General features: G+C 45.5%; 1 protein-coding gene across 1 annotated transcript; it reads left to right on the forward strand.

The window, feature by feature from the left end:
• The first annotated feature begins 16,932 nt into the window (after positions 1-16,932).
• Positions 16,933-24,501, forward strand: LOC132381788 (uncharacterized). Its single transcript, XM_059951354.1, has 2 exons — positions 16,933-16,971; positions 23,786-24,501. The coding sequence occupies exons 1-2, from the start codon at positions 16,963-16,965 to the stop codon at positions 24,413-24,415; spliced, it is 639 nt and encodes a 212-aa protein (XP_059807337.1). The 5' UTR covers positions 16,933-16,962; the 3' UTR covers positions 24,416-24,501.
• Positions 24,502-26,569: the final 2,068 nt, after the last annotated feature.

Raw genomic sequence — 26,569 nt, forward strand, 5'->3', positions numbered from 1 at the left:
TCCATTCAGGAATCAGATGGCAGAGGGGAAGAAGCTGTTGCTGAATCGCTGAGTGTGTGCCTTCAGGCTTCTGTATCTCCTACCTGATGTAGGAACCCTAACAGTGAGAAAAGGACATGTCCTGGGTGCTGGAGGTCCTTAATAATGGACGCTGCCTTTCTGAGTCACCGTTCCCTAAAGATGTCCTGGGTACTTTGTCAGCTAGTACCCAAGATGGAGCTGAATAAATTTACAACCCTCTTCAGCTTCTTTCATTCCTGTGCTGTAGACCCGCATACCAGACAGTGATGCAACCTGTCAGATTGCTTTCCACGGTACAGCTATAGAAGTTTTTGAGTGTTTGAGTCATGAACCTCCTTTAAACCCTCTCAGTTTCAGCACATCCTTTCTAAGATAAGGAGCCCAAATCTGCTCACAATACTCCAAGTGAGGCCTCACCAGTGCTTTATAAAACCTCTACATTACATCCTTTTTTTATGTTCCAGTCATCTTGAAGTGAATGCTAACATCGAATTTGCCTTCCTCACCACTGACTCAAACTGCAAATTAACCTTTATGAAATCCTGAACAAGGACTCCCCAAGTCTCTTTGCACCTCATTTTTTAAATTTTGTCTCCATTTAAAAATAGTCAACCCTTTCATTTCTTCCACCAGAATGCATGACCATACACTTCCCAACACTGTATTCCAACTGCCATTTCTTTGCCCATTCTCCTAATCTGTCTAAGTTCTTCTGTAGCCTCTCTACTTTCTCAAAAACTACCTGCCCCTCCACCTATCTTCATATCATCTGCAAACTTTGCAACAAAGCCATCAATTCCATCATCCAAATCATTGACATGAAATATAAAAAGAAACGATCCCAACACCGATGTGGAATGCCAACCAGAAAAGGCTCCCTTTATTTCCACAATGTGCCCCCTGCCAATCAGCCACTGCTTTATCCATGCTAGAATCTTTCCTGTAATACCATGGGCTTGTAGTTTGTTAAGCAGCCTCATGTGTGGCACCTTGTCAAAAACCCCAGCAAATCCACGTACACCACATCAACTGATTCTCCTTTATCTATCCTGCTTGATGATGAAGAGGAGCAGTACATGAGAAGTGTTTGATGGCTCTGGGCTTCTACCTACTGAAGTTTAGAAGAATGGGTGTGGAGCAGGATCTCACTGAAATTGAATATTGATAGACCTCTACAGAGGGGACATGGGGAAGATGTTTCCTACAGAAGGCACAGCCTCAGAACAGGGGGTTTAATGAGAAACAAATTTCTTTAGACAGAGGGTGGTGATTCTCTTCAATTCTTTGCTAGAGACAGCTGTGATGCAACAGAAAGCTGTGATGTCACAGATAGCTGTGATGTAACAGAAAGCTGTGATGTCACAGATAGCTGTGATGTCACAGATAGCTGTGATGTAACGGAAAGCTGTAATGTCACAGATAGCTGTGCTGTAATTCTATTTCTCACTCCTCAACTGCTGCTCGACCTGCTGAGTGTTCCCACGTTTTCTGGTTTTGTTTCAGATTTCCAACATCTGCAGTTTTTTTTTCAGCAATAGATCAGTGGGACCGAGTCAGATTCAGATTTATTTATCACATGTCCATGGAAAGACACGGTGAATAAGTCATTTACATTCACCATCAACACAACCTAACAATATGATGTGTTGCCATATATTCCAATGTCAAAATAGCATGGTCACAAGATTCAACAGAACAATAACAACAGTAAAACAAGCCCCCTCATACACAAAGAGATAGGCCACACAGTGACTCCAGGCCTTGGCCTCCAACTCTCAAACATTGGGCCTCCGGCCACCAATCCCTGGTCCAGACTCACAGTCTTGAACTCCAGGCCTCTGCCTCAAATCCATGGCGCAGTCTCTCAGACCCAATCTTTGTCTTCTACCTGCAGACTTGCTAACTTTGGTCTTTGACCTTTCAGGCTTCTATTTATAGAGTCACCCATGTTATCCCCGTGATATGGAAGTCAAAAGTTTTTGTTCTTAATCTTACTGTTGAATTATGACAGCTACAATCTATTCAGATGCAGATCCATTTATTTATCACACCTACATTGAAACACACAGTAAAATGTGTTGTTTGAGTTCACAACTGACACACCCTAACGATGTGGTGGGGGCGCTCCAGCACCAATGTAGCATTCCCACAATGCTCAGCAGAGGTTGTGTAGTGGTTCGCACCACGCTCCTACAGCTCACGGTATTCCAGAGCTCGGAGTTCGATTCCGGTAAGGAGTCTCTATACCTCCTCCTTGTGGAATGCATGGGTTTTCCCCGGGTTCTCCGGTTTCCTCCCACAGGCTAACTGGTCATTATAGATTGTCCTGTGATTACATTAGGGTTAATCTGGTTTGTCAAGGGTTTCCGGGGCAGCAAGGCTCAAAGGGCCAGAAGGGCTACGTTACCGTGGATACCGGGGTACACTTGGGGTACTGTGTTCAGTTCTGGTCACCTCACTACAGGAAGGATGTAGATACTATAGAGAGAGTACAAGGATGTTGCCTGGATTGGGGAGCATGCTTCATGAGAATAGGTTGAGAGAACTTGGCCTTTTCTCCTTAGAGCAATGGAGGATGAGAGGTGACCAGACAGAGGTGTACAAGATGGTGAGAGGCATTGATCATGTGGATAGTCAGAGGCTTTTTCCCAAAGCTGAAATGGCTAGCACGGGGGGGCATAGTTTTAAGGTGCTTGGAAGTAGGTGTACAGGAGAACATCAGAGGTAGGTTTTTCACACAGAGAGTGGTGGGTGTGTGGAATGTACTGCCTGCGACGGTGGTGGAGGCGGACACAACAGGCCTCTTAAGAGAATCTTAGATAGGTACATTGAGCTTAGAAAAATAGAGGGCTATGCACTAGGGAAATTCTAGGCAGTTTCTAGAGTAGGTTACATGGTCAACACAACATAATGGGTCAAATGGCCTGTAATGTGCTATAGGTTGCTATATTCTATCAGGGCCTGCTCCACACTGTATTGCTAAATAATTAAATAACAACACAGAACACAACAGGCCCCGTTTATCCTTCCCACCCGCACACATAAACAGTCCTCCAGCCCCAGGGCAGCCCCTCCTCAGCCCCCAGCTGACATTGGGCTTCACCCCCTCAGCAGACCCACAGAAACTTATTGTGTCATTGTAATGAGCTTTTGTGACATCACCATCTAAACCGCCAGAGCCTGCATTGTGACGTCATCTCCTTGGCAACAGCGGGTTTGGAGCCTTCAACCAAGTTGTTTTCTTTTATTTTTGCGACGGAACCCTGAGCGACACAGGATCCTGGGACAATGCGTTTCTCTGCCGGTGTCTGATGGGCTGCTGCAATGGATGCTCCTCGCGAAGCGCTGGCCATGGAGCTGTCGTGTCCGGTGTGCCTCGAGCTGTTCACCCCTCCCGTGCTGGAGCTACCCTGTGGCCACAACTTCTGCAAACAATGTATTGAGGCGACCCTCTTTGCTCAGAACTGCACCCACGTGAACGGCCAGTTCTACTGTCCAATATGCAGAAAGGTACGAGATGAAACCTTACACTCAGGGTCTTTGACGTGGGCGGGCATGGTGGCGTAACGGTTACAGCAGAAGGTCAGGGTTCATTTCCCACCAAAGTCTGTACGCTTTCCCCGTAATCCTCCAGAAACTCCAGTTGCCCCCCACATTCCAAACAACGTACGGGGTGAGGTTAGTAAGTGTGAACACACTAGACTGGCAATACTTGCGGGCTGCCCCCAGCACATCCTCGGACTGTGTTGGTGCTGGCGCAAATGGCACAGTTTACTGTATTTTGTCTAGCGATCCGGCACAGAACAGGCCCCATGCCACCTATTCAGCCTTACTCTGGGGTCCACAGGTGGAGGTCCATGGCATAAAAGGGTTGGGAACCCCTGCCTTAGCCTAATTACAGTGACCAATTAACCCACTCATCAGTATATCTTCGTACTGTGGGAGAAAACCTTATTTCCATATTTCGGATGTTCCAGTTAAAGGCTATCTTTAATCTGGTTCCCTGAAAACAACACTCCGTGGTGGGTGTGCTCCATCTAAAGTTCAGTGCTGTTACAGAGAGGCCTTGCCTATTCTCTTGAGAAAGAATTTAATACTGCTGCACGAAAACCATGGGTTTAACCCAGGAGCTCAGTCCAGTGGTGTTCCTCCAAGACAGCATTAGGGAAGCATGTTTTCCCTAGTTTATGGGAGCTTGCTGTGTACACATTGGCTTCAGGACATCCTCTGTCACAACACTATGCCTACATGTAGTAACCAGGAGAGATTCTGCAGATGCCCGAAATCCAGAGCAACATTTTTGGGCTGAGAACTGGAAAGGAAGGGGGAAGATGTCAGAATAAGAAGTGGGGGGAGAGGGGAAGGATTACAAGCTAGAATGTGATTAGGTGAAGTCGGGTTTGTGGGTTGGGGGGGGCCGCAGTGAGATAGCTTGCAAAAGTTCAATAGCTCCTTCTTTGATGGATGGGATGATATGATCTTTAGATAGCACACATACAAAATGCTGGAGGAACTCAGCAGGTCAGGCCACATCTACAGAGAGGAATAAACCACAGGCCAAAGACATACTGGTTAGTAGGTTAAGTGATCATTGAAAATCGTTCTGTGATTAGATTAGTGTTAGGTAGGTGGGTTGCTGGGCAGTGCATTTCATTGAGTTGGAAGGGCTTGTTCCATTTATTTATTTATTTAAATAACTAACTAGATAGATAGATAGATAGATAGATAGATAGATAGATAGATAAATAAATAGACTATCAATGTTTCAGGTAGAGACTCTTCATTACAGCATGAACTTGGACATGGGAAGATTAATGTTTACTGCAAAATGGGTGGAGTGAGAAGCAACAGGGATTCATCAACAAATTAGTGAGACACAAAGAAAGAATTTAATATATAAAAGAACAGTGACGGTTGGAAAGGCAAAAAATGTTTTGGACTGATAAAGCCATTAATAAAGCAACTGGGATCTATCTGCAGAGGACAAAAGCATGCTGAACCTCATTGGCTAGAATGACACTAAAGAATTAGTCAGACACTGTGCCACACCTCAAGCAGGCAAGGTATAGTTGGAGGGTCCAAAACACTCAGAGGCAAAGTCAAAATCCAAAAACCATTAACTAGTTTCAGAAATTAGGGACTCCTACAAACAAAGGCAACGCCTTACTTACAAAAGGCGATTCCAAGACAGAGCAAAGAAACAAGGGGCTACAAACAAGGCACAGATAAAGAACAACAAACTAATAATTAGCCTAATAGGTAGGTGAGCAGGAAGAGGTTGGCCTTGCCATCTCTGCCTCCCTCTGGTGGCCAGTTCAAGGTGTGACACACAGGAGAATTGGATTGAGACACCAACTGAGGGAAGGATTTGGCCAGCTGTAGTGGAAATTTATCAGAACTGTAACAGGCATGAGGGAACTTGGTTACAATCACCATAATTTTAAGGTGATTGGAGGCAAATATGGGGATTGGGGCAATCTCAGAGGTGGTAGGTTCAAGGAATGCTGTTAAGATTCAGGATCTGATTTGAGAAAGAAGAGCATGCACAATCACTCTAAAAGCACTTTATTGATAATCAAGGGACATTGGCAATATAGTATTTATCTAACGAAGTGCACACGGGTCCCAAGCCTTCTACAGAGCAATTTCCATTTCAACGAAGTCAGAGACCCCTCACTCATGTCAGCAGCACAGATCAGGATGTGGTCCTGGTCCTGTTTTGACAGGCTCAGCTACCCCACACTCAATTTAGCATGACCCCTGCTCAGAATATTCACCCATTGTTTGTACTCCTCCATACAAACACCCTGTCAGAGGTGGTGGGAGAGGCAGATACATTAGGGGCATTTAAGAAACTGTTAGATGGGGAAAACGGATGAGAGAAAAATGGAGGGCTATGTAGGAGGGAAGGGTTAGATTGATCTTGGAGTAGGTTAAAACATAGGCACAACATTGTGGGCTGAATGGCCTGTACTGTACTGTAGCATTCTATGTTCTATGAACAGATTACAGTTGCTCTCCTGATGCCTTAGTGGCTGAGAGTAGATTTAAGAGGATAGATATAAAGCTTTCTAGGAAGAGGAGAAGGTGGGGAGACTGCTACACTGGCAGGAGACACAAATTTAAAATAATTGGCAATAAAACAGGTGAAAAATTGATTTTATGCTCGATGCATTGTAATTTATGAAGTATTGACTGAAAGAGCATTGGAAGCAGACTAAATGACACATTTGAAAATGTATTGATTGGACAGATACTTAGGGGAAAAGGGATAGAAAGCAGGCAGGGTACAGGGATAATTGGATAGGGTGATCAGAGAGCAGACACGTCAAAGCAGTTTCCCTGCAATGAATAATACTTCTGTTCTTGAAAGATTGAACAGAAGACTCATAGAAAACTGCACCTTTCAGAGGCACAGTTCACTCTGAGGACCTTTACAGACAATTACCTACTTTTTGAAGCAAGGTTAGTGTTTCAAAGCAGGAAACGTGCCAGGAGGCTTCACAAGGGGTACTGGGACAAAAGTAATTCAAAATCTCCCTGCCCCTCTTTAATCAGCGCCCCAGAAATTAGACATTGTCTGGAGAGGAAAGACAGGCTCTTGGTCTATGTAACACTAGCAACAGCTCCATTACGGATACTTGCCTCCATAGTATCCAAGACATCTGCAAAGAGCAGTGCCTCAGGAAGGGAGCATCCATCATTAAGGATTTCCATCACTACCGTCAGGGAGGAGGTACTGGAGCCTGAAGACACACACTCAATGATTCAGAAACAGCTTCTTCCCCTCTGCCATCCAATTTCTAAATGGACATTGAACCCTTGGACACTACCTCAATACTTTTTTTAAATTTCTGGGGGGTTTTGCGCTACTTATTTCAACTTAACTATTTAATTTACCTATATATAATTACTGTAATTCTGATATTTTCCATATTTATCATGTATTGCATTGTATTGCTGCCACAAAGTTAACAGATTTTGTGATATGTACCAATGATATTACGCCCGGTTCTGATTCTGGCATTCACTCAAAGCATCAAAATATCCACTTGGTTCTCCAAATGACAACATCCTGAATCAGAGGCAAAAGTTCCACTGAGCTGATAAACCTCTGGGCTTTTCTATCTCAGTGGTGGAGCTTGTGGGTTTTGAACGATTAGGCTGTCATCTAAGGAGACACTGCAGACTGGGAATAAATTCTCCTCCTCACTGACAGTCAACACTGGCGCACCTCAGGGGTGTGTTCTTAGCCCACTGCTCTACTCTCTCTATACCCATGACTGGGTGGCTAGGCAGAGCTCAAATACCACCTGTAAATTTGCTGATGACACAGCCATTGTTGGTAGAAACTCAGATGGAGATGACAGGGTGTACAAGAACGAGATATACCAGCTAGTGGAGTGGTGTCACAGCAACAACCTTGCACTCAATGTCAGTAAGATGAAAGAGCTGATTGTGAACTTCAGGAAGGGTAAGACAAAGGAACACAGACCAATCATCACAGAGGGATCAGAAGTGGAGAGAGTGAGAAATTTCAAGTTCTGGGGTGTCAAATCTCTGAGCATCTAACCTGGTTCCAACATATCGATGCAGCTATAAAGAAGGCAAGACAGCGACTATACTTCATTAGGAGTTTGAAGAGATTTTGTTTGTCCACTTGAAAACATCTGTCGACGTACCTTGGAGAGCATTTTGACAGACTGCTTCGCCGTCTGGTGGGCCACTGTGGAGAACCGGGAAAGCCGCAGAAAGTTGCACAATTAGTGTGGTGAACTATGTGCCTGTCGGGACACGCCCCTGCTGACTGCTCCTGTGGCTCCTCCCACAGGCCCCTGTATAAAGGAGACCTGCGGCCTGAAGATCGGCCTCAGTCTCCAGGACCTTGTATGATAGACACTCACTCCTGGTTCCTTCTTCCAGTCAATAAAAGCCGATATCTCGCCTACGTCTCAGTGTGAGTTATTGATGGTGCATCAATTAGTCAGCTTCATCTTGAGTACCAGCCTCCATAGTATCCAAGACATCTTCAAGGAGCGGTGTCTCAGAAAGGCGATGCTCATTATTAAGGACCTCCATCACCCAGGACAGTCCTCTTCTCATTGTTACCATCAGGAAGGAGATACAGAAGCCTGAAGGCACACATTCAGCAATTCAGGAACAGCTTCTTCCGCTCTGCTATCCGATTCCTAAACGGACATTGAACCTATGAACACTGCCTTGTTGTTTTTTAATAATCATTGTTTGAGAATGGGATTGGTAAACTCAAAGGCATGAAGGCCTGAATTGCACTGGATGAAACAACCACACCAAGAATCCATAAAGTGCGTCCAGTGCCTTGCACATTATACCCTAAAGTGAATGCTGAACTGCAGAGCTTGGAGGTGACTGGGACTCTCTCCAAGGCTGAGTGGAGCAATTGTCCGTGCCTATTGTCCCAGTGATCAAGAAAGGGAAGGCCAGAGCCATTCGCATTTGTGGGGATTTCAAGGTGAGCATCAACACATTCTGCTCTTCCGGTCTAAACGGCCAGCCTCACCTTGTGCAGGGAATATCAGTTTGAGGTTCCTTCTACAAGAACCAGCCCTTATACCACAGTCCAGTTGGTACTCGAGATCTAATATTGAATGTCAAGGGCTTCTTTCAAAGAGTGACAGTGTCTCTGACAAAACTTATTGGAGTCCATTGACAAGATTAGTAATAAATAACCATCTTAAGGACTTTATACCCATTGGCCTACATCACAAATATAAAGTAAAGCTTTTTTCCCGAGAAATAAAATGACAATGTAGTTGTTTTTTTGATTGGTCAGGGGAGAAGGCAGGAGACTGGGGCTGAGAGGGAAAATGGATCAGCCATGATGGAATGATGGAGCAGACTCAATGGGTCAAATGACCAATTCTCCTCCAATATCTTATGGTCTTATTTCTTGCAGGGTTTGCTGAACCTGGCGAGATATTAGTAATTTATAAATAATTGTTCATCCAGACAAACACAGCTGAGTTATAGGGAAAGGTTGAATAGACAGGACTTTATTATCTGGAGCATAGGAGATTGAGGGAAGATTTGATAGAGGTATACGAAAGTATGAGAGGTATAGATTGAGTACATGCAAGCAGGCTTTTCCCACTGAGGTTGGGTGAGACCAGAACTAGAGATCATGGGTTGAGGATGAAAGGTGAAATGTTTAAGGGGAACGTGAGGGAGATCTTCTTCACTCAGAGGGTGGTGAGAGTGTGGAACAAGCTGCCAGCACAAGTGGTGTATGTGAGCTCAATTTCATAATTTAAGAGCTTGGATAGATACATGGAAGGGAAGAGATATGGAGGGCAGGGTTATGGGACAAGACAGAATCATTGTTCGGCATGGTGTTGTGCTGTGGTGTTCTATAATTGTATAACATTAAACAGTGATCTATCGACTAGTTAGAATGTGTACCTGGGAGAAATTAGTTTGTAGCGAAGCTCTCTTTCACCAGGTGGTCATAAAACGCCAGGCCAGATTGTAAAGTATTCACTTTAACATCAGGTAGTACATTGCCTATAGTTTAGTCTCATGCTCCCAACATCCAGTTATAAAGAAAAGCACGTCTTTTTTTTTTTGTTGACATACACTGCAGAACAGGTCCTCCCTGCCCTTTGAGCTGCACCGCCCAGCATTCCCAACCTAACCCTAGCCTAATCACAGGACAATTTACAGTGACCAAATAACTTCCCTACTGGTACGTCTTTGGATTGTGGGAGGAAACCGAAGCGCTCAGAAGAAGCCACGTACGCACAGGAAGAACGTACCGACTCCTTACAGGCAGCAGCAGGAACCGGGCCCTGGTCGCCTGTACTGCAATATGTTGTACTAACCACTATGCTACAGCGTCATTTTAAGGATTATAAATCTTAAAACCCTGAAGAAGAAAGGTACGTTTACATTTCTACTGCAACTTGAAAACTTTGGTAAATTGTTGTATTATTGGCACATACTGAGAAACAGCGCAGAGCTTGTCTTGCAAACCAACCGTATAGACCAGTTCATTACAATGACACAGTGAGGCTGCACAGCAAAAAGCAATTCAGGAGTGCAGAATAAAGCATCATAGTCACAGAGAAAGAGCAGAGCAGGTAGACAGTAAGGTCATAGGCTGTGAGACTAAGAGTCCATCTCATAGGGAATAAGTCCATCCATGAGGGAAACATGGATAGAAGCTGCCCTTGAGCCTGGTGGTACTTGTTTCAGTCCTTTATGTCTTCTGCCCGATGGGAGAAGAGAGAGACTGTCTGAGGTTGGTGGGATCTTTGATTATACTGGCTGCTTTATCGAGCAGCAAGAAATGTCCACCACAGAGAGGAGGCTGGTCTCTGTGACGTGCTCAGCTGTGCCCACAATTCTCTGCAGTCTCATACAGTCACATGCAGGACAGTTACCATTCCAAACATTATCGAATCAAATCAAATTCAAGTTCAATTGTCATTCAATCATAAGTGACGTGTCCCGCGAAATGATGGTACAGTTCCTGGAGTCCGCAGACGAACACAGTCATGCAGGCCAGCTTGTCATTCCACTGATTGGATGCTGGGTGGATAGCACCAAAGGGAGAGGTCAGCCCGCCAATCGAGCATAGACACCATGCCACACCGCCTCCGGTGTGTCCTCTCCTGGACTGCAGCAACAGGCAAGTTGACAGCCTGAGGCCTAGTCCTCGCTACATCCAAGCCCACGCTGCTTCCCCGCCATCTGTCATGCCACCAAACAAGGGAAACAGGCCTGTGGAATGCCTACATTTTCAGTGTCTAACAGGGTCAAAAGAGAAATGTCCAAGACAATCACCCACGTTCACTCTGCACACTGCCTTCACGCACCAACTTCAATGCCTCTGCCTTCTTGCACCAGGCAGCAGCACAGTCTGCACCAAGTCCAGCTCCTCCGCCAACAAGCAGTTCATTGATGGGACCGATCTGCTGTATCAGCTCTTTGGAGACAATATTGTCTTGCAAGCATAAAAAAGACATTTAATAAAGCAACAAAGTACCTTTGATTAGCACCAGAGAGGATGCTGCATCAGAACATGTCAACATATTATTGGAAGTGCATCAGTAGAAATTGATGGGGGTTAAAAAGGGACATTTCCATTGTTAACCTCCCGAGGAAGTAGAGACACTGGTGAGATCTCTTGGCCGTGACATCAACATGTTTCGTCTAGAACTTACTTACTTCCTGCCCATTATGTCAGGGGCATTTAGGGTAGTAATAAAGGGCCTCCATCTTTGTTTGGTCTTGTCAGCCTTGCAAGTCCCGGGTGGAGTCTCAGGAATACCATCGCACCCAGATGTAGAAAGATTCTTCATTGCAGTTTCTTTAACAGTTTTGTTTGACCAATCAGGGTTGTTAGCCCTGAGGTGTACCCTGAACCTGGAGGACTGGTGGACTACCCTTAGTCTAGCCTTTACCCTTTGACCTGTTTGGCATGGGTGACCGTACCAAGAGCCAAAGCACAAAGCCCTGACTCCAGCCAGCATAGCTCTCCAGGTTGTTGTGGCATGCAAGCCTCCAAACCCTACGACAAGGTTGTGGTCCTCTAGGAGGTTGGACCAGGACAGGTTACTGGTAATGCTCACACCTAGGAACCTGAAGCTCTCAACCTCCTTGATCTCAGCACCATTGAGGTCAGCAGGAGCGTGAACTCTGCCCCTTGTTCCTGAAGTCAATAACCATCTCTGCTGTCACTATCGTGTCGTAAAACCTATTGAACCCATTAAGTCATTTCCAATGCTAATTATTATATACAGCTTTTGGTATACAGTAAACTTTCACAGAGCAGTTGATAGCAACTAGATGACCTACTTAATCCGGTTAAGGGATAATTGAGATTGTGTTGTCTGATACCAAATGTTCTCTTATACTGAAGTTCAGGTGGTAGAGCCACTGTCTCACTGGGCCAGCAATAGTTTGTATCCAGTGTCCGTGTGGAATACAAAAGCTCTCCGTGCAAAATCACGGGTGCCCCTGGGAAGATGGTGGAATCCACGGGGAAGATGGTGGAAATGGGTCAGGGTGGGATTAGTGTAACTGGATGGTTGATGGCCAGCATGGACTCAGAAGGCCGAATGGCCTGTTCCCTTGCTGTGACACCTGGTCTAACAGGATTTTTTTGTTGAAAAACCTCCCTCCCCAGCTCACATACCTTCGAGGAAAGGGCATTGCCATTCTAAAGCGCAATATGTTTGCGGAAAACGTGCTGGAGAAATTCAAGCAGGATTTGGAGATGAAGTACTACAAGGAGCAGAGGCAGCAGCCCCAGATGTGTGAGAAGCATGAAGAGGAACTCATGAATCTGGTGAGACCCAGATGCTCTGATTCCTTCCACATGCCAAAGATAGATGGTTAGATTTAATCAGTTGTGGGCAGGCTATGTTGGCACCAGCAGAGTAGCAACACTGCCCCCAGCACAAGCCTCACTGATTTAATTTGACACATTTCCCTGTAGGTTACAATGTGTAGTGCAAATAAAGTGGATCTTAGCCACGTACCAGATCTGCACACCTCATGGGCTGTGGTCACAGTAATTATTTGTCCCTAACTTCACCTGTGTCCAGGCTATGGATAAAATTAGATCCGGGGAGACTGTGGTGGTTTCTTCCATTAGAGCAGAGTCTTCCCGGCCTGAGGCCCATGGACCCCTCAGATAATGGTAAGGCTCCATGGCGTCAAAAAGGTTGTGAACCCTTGGCACAGAGGATGAGACTTGTGTAAGTGAGAGGGAATGAAAGAAGGGCAGAGTGGTTAATTATTCAGAGTTCAGACCATTCTGGGCATTAGCAACAGTCTCCACTCAATGGCCCAATGCCAAATCACCCTATTCTTACCCTCAATGGTGCTTGACACAGGCAGCCACACAGAGATGATTACCCTGGAGCTTTTCAGCTTTCTACCTAGCTCCCTAAGTTCTCTCTTTCACTCTTCACTCTTCCGACTATGTCATTGATTCCAGTGTGTAACACAGCTTTCCCGCTGCTCAACTCTCCCTTTAGAATGCCACAGACCTGATCCAAGGCAGCCCTGACCCTGGATCATGGGAGGCAACGTTCCATCCGGGTGTCTCTATCACATCCACAAAAACCCATTCCAGCGTGGATTGGCAGGAGTGGGAATAAAGGGAGCCTATTTTGATTGGCTGTCAGTGACTAGTGGTGTTCTGCAGACGCTGTTGGGACCGCCTTTTTTATGTTATATGTCGATGATTTGGATGATAGAATTGATGGCTTTGTGGTCAGGTTTGCAGGTAGTTTTGAGGAAGTGGGGAGGCTGCAGAAGGACTTAGTCAAATTAGGAGAATAGACAAAAAAGTGGCAGATGGAATATAGTGTCGGGAAGTGTACGATTGTGCACTTTGGTAGAAGGAGTAAAAGTGTAGACTAGTTGCTAAACTGGGAGAAAATTCAAACATCCGACATGCAAAGGGAATTGAAAATCCTTGTGAAGGATTCCCTAAAAATTAATTTGCAGCTTGAGTTAGTGGTGAGGAAGGTAAATTCAATAAGGCACTCACTGGACATTGAATCTTTGAACACTACCTCACTTTTTTTAATATACAGTATTTCTGTATTTAATATAGTATTTTTTTTAGTATTTCTGTTTTTGCATGTTTTTAATATATTCAATATATGTAATTGATTTATTTGTTTATTTAGAAAACATAGAAACATAGAAAACCTACAGCACAATACAGGCCCTTCAGCCCACAAAGCTGTGCCGAACAAGTCCATTTATTATTTTTTCTCTCTGCTAGATTATGTATCGCATTGAGCTGCTGCTGCTAAGTTAATAAATTTCACATCACATGCCTGATGTGGATAATACACCTGATTCTGGTCCTGATTCTGACTTGGAGTATTGTGAGCTGTTTTGGGCCCATTTCCTAAGGAAGGGTGTGTTGGCATCAAAGAGGATTCAAAGGAGGCTCATGAGAATGATTCTGGGAGTGAAAGGCTGATCATATGAGGAGAATTTGATGGCTCTGTGCCTGTACTCATTGGAATTCAGAAGAGTGAGTGGGTATCTCATTGAAACCTCTCGAATGTTGAAAGCCCTCAGAAGAGTGGATGTGAAGAGGATGTTTCCTATGGTGGGAGAGTGTAAGACCAGAGGACACAGCCTCAGAATGGAGGGAGGTCCTTTTAGAACAAAGATGAGGAAGAATTTCTTTAGCCAGATAACCAGAGGGTGGTGAATTTGTGGAATTCATTGCCACAGACAGCTGTGGAGGCTAGGTCACTGGATGTATTTAAGACAGCAGTTGATAGGTTCTTGATTAGTCAGTGGATACAGGGGGAAGGTAGGAGAATGAGGATAAGAGGAACATAGATCATCCACGATCAAATGGCAGAGCAGACTCGGTGGATTAAATGGTCTATTTCTGCTCCTATGTCTTATGGTCTAAGAATTGGTAAAGACAAGTACATTAACTACATTTAAGAAGACCGCTACATTGATAGGAAAGGTTTAGAGGGATATTGGCCAAATAGAGGCAAATAGGACCAGCTTAAATGTCCTAAAATGCCTTGGTTGGTATGGAGCAGATGGGCCAAAAGGCCCATTTCACTGCTGTTTAACTCTGTAACAACCACCAAACCTCCCCCTCACAATATCACTCTCTAACATTGAAATCTATCAGGAGGTGAGGGAAAGCAGATTAAACAAGACCCAAAAATGTTACACCTGAAAATCCAACTTCCTTAATCCAGGGGATCAACTTCAAGTGTATTGTCGTAGGCAACCATATTCAGGGTATTAGATTAGAGGCCCTCCACTTATCGGGGCTGACCATGGATATTGCACCCTCGCTGTTTATCTGACTTATCTGATATTGTGCCCTAGCAAGTCTGGACATTACGATATGGGGAGCAAGCTGTTGCCCACATAGCAGGCTCTCTCTGCCCAAAGGAATGGCAGAGACCAATACAGTTTGGCATCAGCAATGCCACACTGAGCCATCTTGGGTACGTATGCCATTTTGGGTAATATAACCATATAACATATAACCATATAACAATCACAGCACAGAAACAGGCCATCTCGGCCCTCCTAGTCCGTGCCGAACTCGTAATCTCACCTAGTCCCACCTACCCGCACTCAGCCCATAACCCTCCACTCCTTTCCTGTCCATATACCTATCCAATTTTACCTTAAATGACACAACTGAACTGGCCTCTACTACTTCTACAGGAAGCTCATTCCACACAGCTATTACTCTCTGAGTAAAGAAATACCCCCTTGTGTTTCCCTTAAACTTTGCCCCCTAACTCTCAAATCATGTCCTCTCGTTTGAATCTCCCCTACTCTCAATGGAAACAGCCTATTCACGTCAACTCTATCTATCCCTCTCAAAATTTTAAATACCTCGATCAAATCCCCCCTCAACCTTCTATGCTCCAATGAATAGAGACCTAACTTGTTCAACCTTTCTCTGTAACTTAATTGCTGAAACCCAGGTAACATCCTAGTAAATCGTCTCTGCACTCTCTCTAATTTATTGATATCTTTCCTATAATTCGGTGACCAGAACTGCACACAATATTCTAAATTTGGCCTTACCGATGCCTTGTACAATTTTAACATTACATCCCAACTTCTGTACTCAGTGCTTTGATTTATAAAGGCCAGCGTTCCAAAAGCCTTCTTCACCACCCTATCTACATGAGACTCCACCTTCAGGGAACTATGCACTGTTATTCCTAGATCTCTCTGTTCCTCTGCATTCCTCAATGCCCTACCATTTACCCTGTATGTTCTATTTGGATTATTCCTGCCAAAATGTAGAACCTCACACTTCTCAGCATTGAACTCCATAATATGTGCTATTTTAAGCAAGTGTTCCACCTTGGGAATGTGTACCATTTCGAGTATGTGTCCCATTTCGAGTATGTGCCTCATTTTGAGTATGTGTGCCATTTTGAGTGTGTATGCCAGCTTGGGTACATGTGCCATTTTCGGCATGCGTGCCATAGGTTTGCCACCTGTGGACTAGGGTTCCATTGCAATCTCTGGTGCTGTCTGCGTGGAATTTGCCCTGTGGCCACATGAGTTTCCCTTGGGTGTTCCGGTTTCCTCTCACATCCAATGATCCACTGGAGCGATTTTACCCCTTGGTACAGACTGGCAGCAAAAGAATTAAAAGGGGACTAAAAGTGGTGTTTGTGTGAGAAAGAGTAAATTGCAGGCTGCAGGGGGAATCAAACAAAGGGGCATGGAACTGGTGGGAGCCAGTGTGGACTTGATGGGCTGATTGGCCTCTCCATTCTGAGGCAAATATGTATGAACAGGTTCACTCAATCTCCGTCACAAGCATTGTGCAGTTTCTGATTTAATTTTGATTTTTTTGTCTTTTCATCTATGTTCCTCCCTCTATCTCTGTCATCTTCCTGCCTCCATTTTCTCTCTCCCTTTGCTTATGTCATTTTCTCTCTCTCTCTATCATTTTTTTAAATTCCAATCCAACCCTCTTCCTCTATGCCTTTGTCCCCTCCCACATCCCTCTCTCTCACACAAAGGCTGACAAAGCACACCAGGGTGTTTTGATCTCTAGTTTCCCCTCCCGTTCTGTGGGTGTGTCCTAGCTCCTGCTTTCTAGGTGGGTGACTTCAATAAGCCTTTTAACCACACCGACACCATGCAAGACTCCTGCTGGGTCAGAGGCCTGTGTAGGTGTAGTGGGAGTGTGATCCTCCACGCTGTGTTTGGCAGGACTGCAGTTCTCAATCCTTACCCCTCTCTGTGCCACTTTCATAGATGTGTCTGCAAGATGACGTGCCCATATGCAGCATCTGCAAGCTGTTTGGAGACCACCAATGTCATGATGTCGCTAAACTGTCTGATGTTTATCAGGAGAGGAAGAAATGCTTCGTAAAAGATATGGAGTCACTGTGCATTAGGAATGAGAGCATTTCAGGAATGATCCAGGTACTGGGACAAAGATGGGATAAATACAGGAAAGATGCTCAAAACCAGAGACCATAGGCTTAAGCTAAGGGGTAGGATGATTGTGGGGGAGGTGAGGAAGATTTTTCTTTTCATGCAGTCGATGATGGGACTCTGCCAGAGAGGGTGTTGGAGGCAAGAACTCTTACTTTGGTGAAGTATATGGACAATTGCTTGGACTGTCAAAGCATATAGGGCTGTGGTGAAACATGTTTAAGATGATAAGAGCCACAAATAGAGTGGACAGCCAGCGCTTTTTCTCCAGGACAGAAACGTCTAATACGAGAGAGTGGCAGAGATGCCAAGAAACTTGGGAGTCCCATTGTAGATTCCTGAAAGGTTAACTTGCAGGTTGAGTCAGTGGTAAGAAAGGTAGCGTTCAATTCAAGATAACTAGAATACAAAATCAAGGATGTAATGCTGAGGGTTTATAAAGCCTTAGTCAAACTGTACATGGGTTATTGTGAGTAGTTTTGGGCCCCTTATCTATGAAAAATGGGCTGGCGTTGGACAGAATCCAGAGGAGGTTCAAGAGAATGACTCCAGGAACGTTTAGAAGAATGAGGGGGGAATCTCATTACAACCTATTGAATATTAAGAAGCTTGGACTGAGTGGATGTGGAGAGGATGTTTCCTGTAGTGGGGAGTCTAGAACCAGAGGGCACAGCCTCAGAACAGAAGGTCCCTTCAAAACAGAGATGAAGAGGAATTTCTTTAGCCAGAGGGTGATGAATCTGTGGTATTCATTGCCACAGAGAGTTGTGGAGGCCAAGTCATTGGGTATACTTAAAGTGAAGGTTGATAGGTTCTTGATTAGTAAGACCAGCAAAGGTTACTGGCCAAATTCTGCTCTTATCCTCTTAAAGGGAATTACAAGTCATGAGAAAGGAGCTTGCCCAGGTGGATTGGAGGAGGATACTGGTAGGGATGACAGTGGAGCAGAGATGGCTGAAGTTCCTGAGAATAGTTCACAAGGCCCAGGATAGATATGTCCCACAGAGGAAAATGTTCTCAAATGGCAGGGGTAGGCAACTGTGGGTGACAAGGGAAGTTAAGGACTGCATAAAAACAAAGGAACAGGTATATAATGTAGCAAAGTGAATGGGAAGCTGGATGATTGGGAAGTTTTTAAATCCAACAAAAGGAAATTTAAAAAGAATAAGGGAAAGGATAAAATATGAGGGCAAGCTTGCCAATAATATAAAGCAGGATACTAAAAAATTATTCAGTTATATAAAGAGTAAAAGGAAGGTGAGAATTTATATTGGACCACTGGAAAATGATGCTGGTGAGGTCATGATAAGGGACAAAGAAATGGCAGCTGAACTTAATAAGTACTTTGCTTCAGTCTTTACTGTGAAAGACACTAGCACTATGCCAGAGGTCCATGAGTGTCAGGGAGCAGGAGTGAGTGCCATTGCTATTACAAAGGAAAAAGTGTTGTGAAAACTCAAAGTTCTTAAGGTGGATAAGTCCCCTGGACTACATTCCAAAGTCCTGAGAGAGGTTGCTGAAGACAAAAGGACGCATTGGTCATGATCTTTTAAGAATCACTTGATTCCAGAGGTCTGGAAAATTGCAAATGTCACTCTACTATTTAAGAAGGGAGGAAGAAAAAAGAAAGGAATTTATAGGCCAGTTAGCCTAATCTCATTGGTTGGGGAAGTGTTGGAGTCTATCATTAAGGACGAGGTTTCAGGGTACTTGGAGACAAATGATAAAATAAGATAAAGTCAGCATGGTTTCTGTGAAGGAATATCTTGCCTGACAAATCTGTTAGAATTCTTTGAGGAAGTAACAAGCTGGGTGGACAAAGGAGAGGCAGTGGAGGTCTTTTACTAAGATTTTCAGAAAGCATTTGATAGGGTGCCTCACATGAAGCTGCTTAACAAGATAAATTCCTGTGATGTTACAGGAAAGACACTGGCATGGATAGAGGAATGGCTGACAGCCAGGAGGTAGTGAGTGGGAATAAAGGGGCCCTTTCTGGTTGGCTGACAGTGATTAGTGGTGTTCCTCAGGGGTCAGTATTGGGACACTACTTTTCATATTGTTTGTCAATTATTTAGATAGTGGAATTGTTGGCTTTGAGGCAAAGTTTGCAGATGATACGAAGATGGAGGGGTAGGTAGTGCTGAGTAAGCAATGTGATTACAGAAGGACTTAGACAAATTGGAAGAATGGGCAAAAATGATAATGCATTTTGGTAAGAGGAGCAATGGTGCTGACTGTTATCTAAATGGGGAGGTGATTCAAACATCAGAGGTGCAGAAGGAGTTAGGACTCCCAAATGGTTAATTCATAGGTTGAATCTGTGGCAAAGAATGCAAATGCAATGTTGGCATTTATTTCAAGGGGATTAGAATATAAAAACAATGAGATAATGCTGAGGCTTTATAAGACACTAATCAGGCTGCACTTGGAGTATTGCCAACAATTTTGGGCTCCATATCTCAGAAAGGATGTGTTGTCATTAGAGAGAGTCCAGAGGAGGTTCACGAGGATGATTCCAGGAATGGAGGGGTTAACGTACAAGGAGCATTTGGCAGCTTTGGGCTTGTACTCACTGGACAGGGTGTTTCCCATGGTGTGGGGATCCAGAACTAGAGGGCACAGCCTCAGAATTGAGGAACAACCTTTTAGAACAAAGATAAAGAGGAATTATTTTAGCCAAAGAGTGACAAATCTGTGGATTCTGTTCCCCAGTGGCTGTGGAGTGATGGAACACCATGGGCGTTAACAGGCCTAGCAAAGAAGGCCAGAACCTCCTGACCTGGAAGGTCACATTAAAACCCCTTCAATCACTTTGCTATCTAACTCACAGATCCCGTAGCCCATATATATCCTGTATCCTAGTAACACCTGCCCTAGTGTATTGATAAGCAGTGAAGGGGTACTTGTAGAGGACCAACTGAGGGCCTCGCTAGGCTTCCCAATGAGTTCCACACTAAATGTCAAACCCCAAGACCAGGCTTCATGCCAGGTAATGAATATCAGGCCTCACACTGTGAACCAGTCCTGACACCAAGCACCAGGCCTCACAGTGACAACCAGACCTGACACCAAGCACCAGGCCTCACAGTGACAACCAGACCTGACACCAAGCACCAGGCTTCACAGTGACAACCAGACCTGACACCAAGCACCAGGCCTCACAGTGACAACTAGACCTGACACCAAGCACCAGGCCTCACAGTGACAACCAGACCTGACACCAAGCACCAGGCCTCACAGTGACAACCAGACCTGACACCAAGCACCAGGCTTCACAGTGACAACCAGACTTGACACCAAGCACCAAGCCTCACAGTGACCGCCAGACTTGACATCAAGCACCCAGCCCTACACCAGCAAGGTAATCCGCCCTACATCCCACTTGGAACCAGGTCTGAGTCTGATAATGGCAGATCAGCCCAGACCTTACACTGCAGTAATCAGAGAGGGAGGTTTGATCAACAGCACTGTAATGGTTGCCTAAAACAAATTAAAAATGCAGATTGGGAGGAATGCCGAAGACTTCATTGCCCATTAAAATGTTAGAATGTTTACATAATTAAACTATCAAAAGTGTTCAGTAAACCATGCTCCATTTGAGTAGGTGGCAGTAATGCAGTGGACATCTAACATACAAGCGTGCTAATGTATCGGTGTTTACAGTTTCACTAAAATTATCTACTTTGACCCAACATGGCTGAATTGTTATCCCTTTATGAGTGCTATGTGTCCTAAAGTTGAAAAGCAAGCCTGTCCATGGTCGATGCTGGACGTGCACACAAGCAAAGAAGAGTGACAACATTGTGGGCTTAACATCAATATTTATTTATTTAACATTTTAAGCAAACCTTCTCAAAGCAAGTCTGTCTTCCTTGCCTGGTGTTCTGCCTCAGGACCCGCGGCTGCACAGTGGATGCATGAGCTTTTCTCCACATCCTTGAGAGTTAAGCTATGAATTGTGGGTAAGGCAGGATCTTTGGATCCAGCGGTTTGTGGAAGTTGAGCTTCTAGGCTGTTGTAAGGGATTACATATTCATTTAGAATTATTAAACAATGTGAAATAAGGATGATGATTTTGCTGTATCCCTGTACATTTCCAATCATTTGGCCTGTAGACTGAAATGTCTTGTGGTGTTTGCTTTATGGTGAGTTACACAGAACATAGAAACCTACAGCACATTACAGGCCCTTCAGCCCACGATGTTGTGCTGACCATGTAACCTACTCTAGAAACTGACTAGAATTTCTCTAGCACATAGCCCTCCAGTTTTCTAAACTCCATGCACCTATCTAAGTGTCTCTTAAAAGACCTTATTGTACCCACCTCCAGCACTGTTGCCCACCACTCTCTGTGTGAAAAACTTACCCCTGACATCCCCTTGTACCTACTTCCCCCACCTTAAAATGATACCCCCTCATGTTAGCCATTTCAGCTCTGGGAAAAAGCCACTGGCTATCCAATGGTCCTCATCTTCTTAAACACCTCGATCAGGTCACTCTTCATCCTCTGTTGCTGCAAGGAGAAAAGTTCACTCAACTATTCTAATGAAGCAGGCTCAGAGTTCAGTTCACAGACCCCAGGGATCAGTCCAGGGGCAGGGAACAATGTCTGATGTCTGTATGGGATGGGGTTTTCAGTTCACAGACCCCAGGGATCAGTCCAGGGGCAGGGAACAATGTCTGATGTCTGTATGGGATGGGGTTTTCAGTTCACAGACCCCGGGGATCAGCCCAGGGGCAGGGAACAATGTCTGATGTCTGTATGGGATGGGGTTTTCAGTTCACAGGCCCTGGGGATCAGCCTAGGGACAGGGAACAATGTCTGATGTCTGTATGGGATGGGGTTTTCAGTTCACAGACCCCGGGGATCAGTCCAGGGGCAGGGAACAATGTCTGATGTCTGTATGGGATGGGGTTTTCAGTTCACAGACCCCGGGGATCAGTCCAGGGGCAGGGAACAATGTCTGATGTCTGTATGGGATGGGGTTTTCAGTTCACAGACCCCGGGGATCAGTCCAGGGGCAGGGAACAATGTCTGATGTCTGTATGGAATGGGGTTTTCAGTTCACAGACCCCGGGGATCAGCCCAGGGGCAGGGAACAATGTCTGATGTCTGTATGGGATGGGGTTTTCAGTTCACAGACCCCGGGGATCAGCCCAGGGGCAGGGAACAATGTCTGATGTCTGTATGGGATGGGGTTTTCAGTTCACAGGCCCCGGGGATCAGCCTAGGGACAGGGAACAATGTCTGATGTCTGTATGGGATGGGGTTTTCAGTTCACAGACCCCGGGGATCAGTCCAGGGGCAGGGAACAATGTCTGATGTCTGTATGGGATGGGGTTTTCAGTTCACAGACCCCGGGGATCAGTCCAGGGGCAGGGAACAATGTCTGATGTCTGTATGGGATGGGGTTTTCAGTTCACAGACCCCGGGGATCAGTCCAGGGGCAGGGAACAATGTCTGATGTCTGTATGGGATGGGGTTTTCAGTTCACAGACCCCGGGGATCAGCCCAGGGGCAGGGAACAATGTCTGATGTCTGTATGGGATGGGGTTTTCAGTTCACAGACCCCGGGGATCAGCCCAGGGGCAGGGAACAATGTCTGATGTCTGTATGGGATGGGGTTTTCAGTTCACAGGCCCTGGGGATCAGCCCAGGGGCAGGGAACAATGTCTGATGTCTGTATGGGATGGGGTTTTCAGTTCACAGACCCCAGGGATCAGTCCAGGGACAGGGAACAATGTCTGATGTCTGTATGGGATGGGGTTTTCAGTTCACAGACCCCAGGGATCAGTCCAGGGACAGGGAACAATGTCTGATGTCTGTATGGGATGGGGTTTTCAGTTCACAGACCCCAGGGATCAGTCCAGGGACAGGGAACAATGTCTGATGTCTGTATGGGATGGGGTTTTCAGTTCACAGACCCCAGGGATCAGTCCAGGGACAGGGAACAATGTCTGATGTCTGTATGGGATGGGGTTTTCAGTTCACAGACCCCGGGGATCAGTCCAGGGGCAGGGAACAATGTCTGATGTCTGTATGGAATGGGGTTTTCAGTTCACAGACCCCAGGGATCAGTCCAGGGACAGGGAACAATGTCTGATGTCTGTATGGGATGGGGTTTTCAGTTCACAGACCCCGGGGATCAGTCCAGGGGCAGGGAACAATGTCTGATGTCTGTATGGGATGGGGTTTTCAGTTCACAGACCCCGGGGATCAGTCCAGGGGCAGGGAACAATGTCTGATGTCTGTATGGGATGGGGTTTTCAGTTCACAGACCCCGGGGATCAGTCCAGGGGCAGGGAACAATGTCTGATGTCTGTATGGGATGGGGTTTTCAGTTCACAGACCCCGGGGATCAGCCCAGGGGCAGGGAACAATGTCTGATGTCTTTTTGGGATGGGGTTTTCAGTTCACAGACCCCGGGGATCAGTCCAGGGGCAGGGAACAATGCTTGATGTCTGTATGACATGGGTTTTTTCCCTCCTTTTATTTTGAGGCATTAGAGATCCATTTTGACTCATTAAAACGCCTCCTGGTTTCTGTTTGGTCACATCCTCGTGGGCACGATGTGCAGATTTACTTTTTGACCTACTTTCTGCCTCAAAGTGCATCCATCGAGGCATGGTGTGCAAATTAAAGATGATTTTGTAGAATGCTTGCAGACACTGGTACAGTTGTCCAGGGAAGGAAGCTGGCTGTTCTCCTAATGATCTGTGCTGGGAGCAACCCCCACTGCGGTTGATGTAACAAGGGACCCTCGATCTGGCAGCCCTTAACTGCTCTTCCCTGTCTCTACAGGAAATTGAGAAGCATATAAACAGCACAGTCCTCTCCTGCATGGATGTGAAGGAGATGATTGATACAGTGGGCAAAATTCTGCTGAGGCAGCTGAAGTCCAGGATCAACTCCCTGAAGATGGAGGTGGACAACAAGAGTGTTCAGAGGACAGGGGAGCTGCAGGAGGTCTTGGCTGCCTTGCAGCGGCCCACTCAGCTCTACCTGCAAATGAAACAGCTGCTGGACTCCCACCCGAACGCCGTGCACTTCCTCAGGGAGGACAAGCCCCTGCGTGCCGAAGCGGACAAGCTCGCTCACGAGGTCCTGCCCCAAGCCCCAATGGAGGGCAACATCTCTGTGGCATACTACCTCAGGGAGCTGGTCAAAGGCATCAACATAAAAGACTTCAGCTCCTCAGGAATGAACAACGTGCCACTGGAGAGCAGGGAGGCGATAAATGCCTGGGTATCCATCTGCTCAGACCTGAACACCCTGCCCACTGACGATCTCGACCAGGTCATTCGTAGGATTATGTGCAGCCTGGGATTTAAAGACAAGAATGAATCCCTGTTATCAATGGCAAGTGCATCCTACTGTGTCAACTCAGCCCAGCAGATGGAAGAGTTGCCAGCAGAGAGGACAGACGTATAATTAGATTATTTACAGTCTTAGCATGTGAATCTCTTATTACAAATAAAGACCATATATAATATTCTAAAGTTGGCAAATTCATTGTATTTTTTACCTACCATAATGATGGGATGTGTTTCATGCCTTGTGCACTGTTTACCCTCCTGCCAGTTAATCTTGCTTTCTATCCTAGCGCAGAACTTCCCTTTGTTCTTTCCACCTCCCCCTCTCCATGACCATCTCTGCATCATCAAACTCATTTTGTTTCTGTTCCGACTGTCAGTTCTGGTGAAAATTCAAAGTACATTTATTATTAAAGCACATATATGACCTCGATGTAAGCTTGCTGTGGACGTAGAGAGAAAAGCTACAGGGAAGAGTAATGGGGGAATGAGATGGTTTTAAGCAACTCAATTCAATCCAAAACATTTCCTATAACTTGTAAAGATTAAATTCCAGGATGATGCCTGAAAATGGTGACTCTTCACTTGCAGCTCCAAAACGAATCATCAAGCATTCCCTTTAGGATTACTACAGCTGAAATCCACCGTCACAGACATGGGTTCTTCAGTAAGCAACAAAAATTTAAGACATTTAAAAAACCTATCGATCTTCAAAATCTGCAGACTCAAACCACGAGCAGTTTCCCCTTTAAGAAAAAGGAAACAGGAGATTGAGTCAGTCTGTAATTAAGATTGAAACACAAAGTTCTTAGACTCCCCCCCCCCCCACTCTTGACTAACCTACAGTCTCAAGAAAATAAAATTCAAGCCCTCAGAGCAGGATTACAGTAGCAGAGGGACATCAGGGACTGCTGTGTACTTTGCTTCATGAAGACATGGCTATCACCTGTCATTTCGATAGCAGTGCTGCAGCCCAAAGGCTTCACCATCCACTGCAAAGACAGGATGCCTGAATCTCTTAAAGGGAGAGGAGCATGATTATGCTTCATGATTAACTTATCGTGGTGCATAGGCCTAGTGGTTCTATCTCAGTCCTGCTCACATGACCTGGAACATTTAGTAGTAAAGTGTTATGCATTTTACCTGCCGAGGGAGTTTTCCACTGTCACCCTGGTGTACATCACATCCCTGGTCAACATCAGGCAGGCACTGGACGAGCTGAATGCTCTGATCAGCAGACACGAAACAGCGCACCCTGATGCCTTCCTTGTTATTGTGGGGGATCTCAATCAGGCCTGCTTGAAGAAGTTTCTGAACAACCACCACCAATATGTCACCTGTGGAACCAGAGGAGCCAACTCACTTGACCAGTTATACCACCATCAAGAACTTTACTGCGCCATCCCATGTCCATAGTTTGGAAAGTCCGATCTCCTGGCTGTACATCGAATCCCAGCGTACAGGCAGAGACTAACAACCGCAGCACCTGCGATGAGGATCAGGAAGATATAACCATGGGAGGTGGAGGAGCACTTAAAGGATCACTTTAAGTTGGTGGCTTGGATAATGTTCAGGGATTCATACTCAAACCTGAATTAATATGCCACTGTTGTCACTGACTTCATTAAGTTCTGTGTGGATGAGAGTGTGTTTTTGAGAATATATCGGACATACCCAAACCAAGAGCTGTGACGAACCAAGAGATTTATAGTCTGCTGGTGGCTAGGTCTGTACCATTCAAGACTGGCAATTCAGAACCATACCAGAAATCCAGCTATGACCTAAACTACATCCAATTCAGGTTAGAGATGGAATCGGATGTACTTCAACTCTGGCAGAGTTTGCAGGCCATTACTTCCTACAAGGAGAAACCCAACGTCATGAATGGCTGTGATCCGTCACTCTCAGATGAACTCAATGCCTTTTATGCTCGCTTTGAAAGGGAGAATAAAACCACAGTTGTGTGAACCCCTGCTGTATCCAGTGACTCTGTGATCTCTTTCTCGCAGGCCATCATCAGAACATCTTCCAAGAGGGCCCTGTGAGGTGCCTGGTAGGGCTCTGACAGCTGGCGTGTTCAAGGACATCTTCTATCTTTCTCTGCTGCAGTCGAGTCGCTTCAAAGTGCAACTATCATACTAATGCCCAAGAAAGTCAAGGCAAGGATCTGAACCCACTGCAATTTTCCCATTGCCACAATTGGTCTACAGCAAATGCAATCTCACTGATTCTCCACTCAGCCTTGGGACACCAGGACAACAATACCTACGTC

The sequence above is a fragment of the Hypanus sabinus genome, chromosome 26 (assembly GCF_030144855.1).
Source record: "Hypanus sabinus isolate sHypSab1 chromosome 26, sHypSab1.hap1, whole genome shotgun sequence".
In the NCBI taxonomy this organism is placed as follows: Eukaryota; Metazoa; Chordata; class Chondrichthyes; order Myliobatiformes; family Dasyatidae; genus Hypanus; species Hypanus sabinus.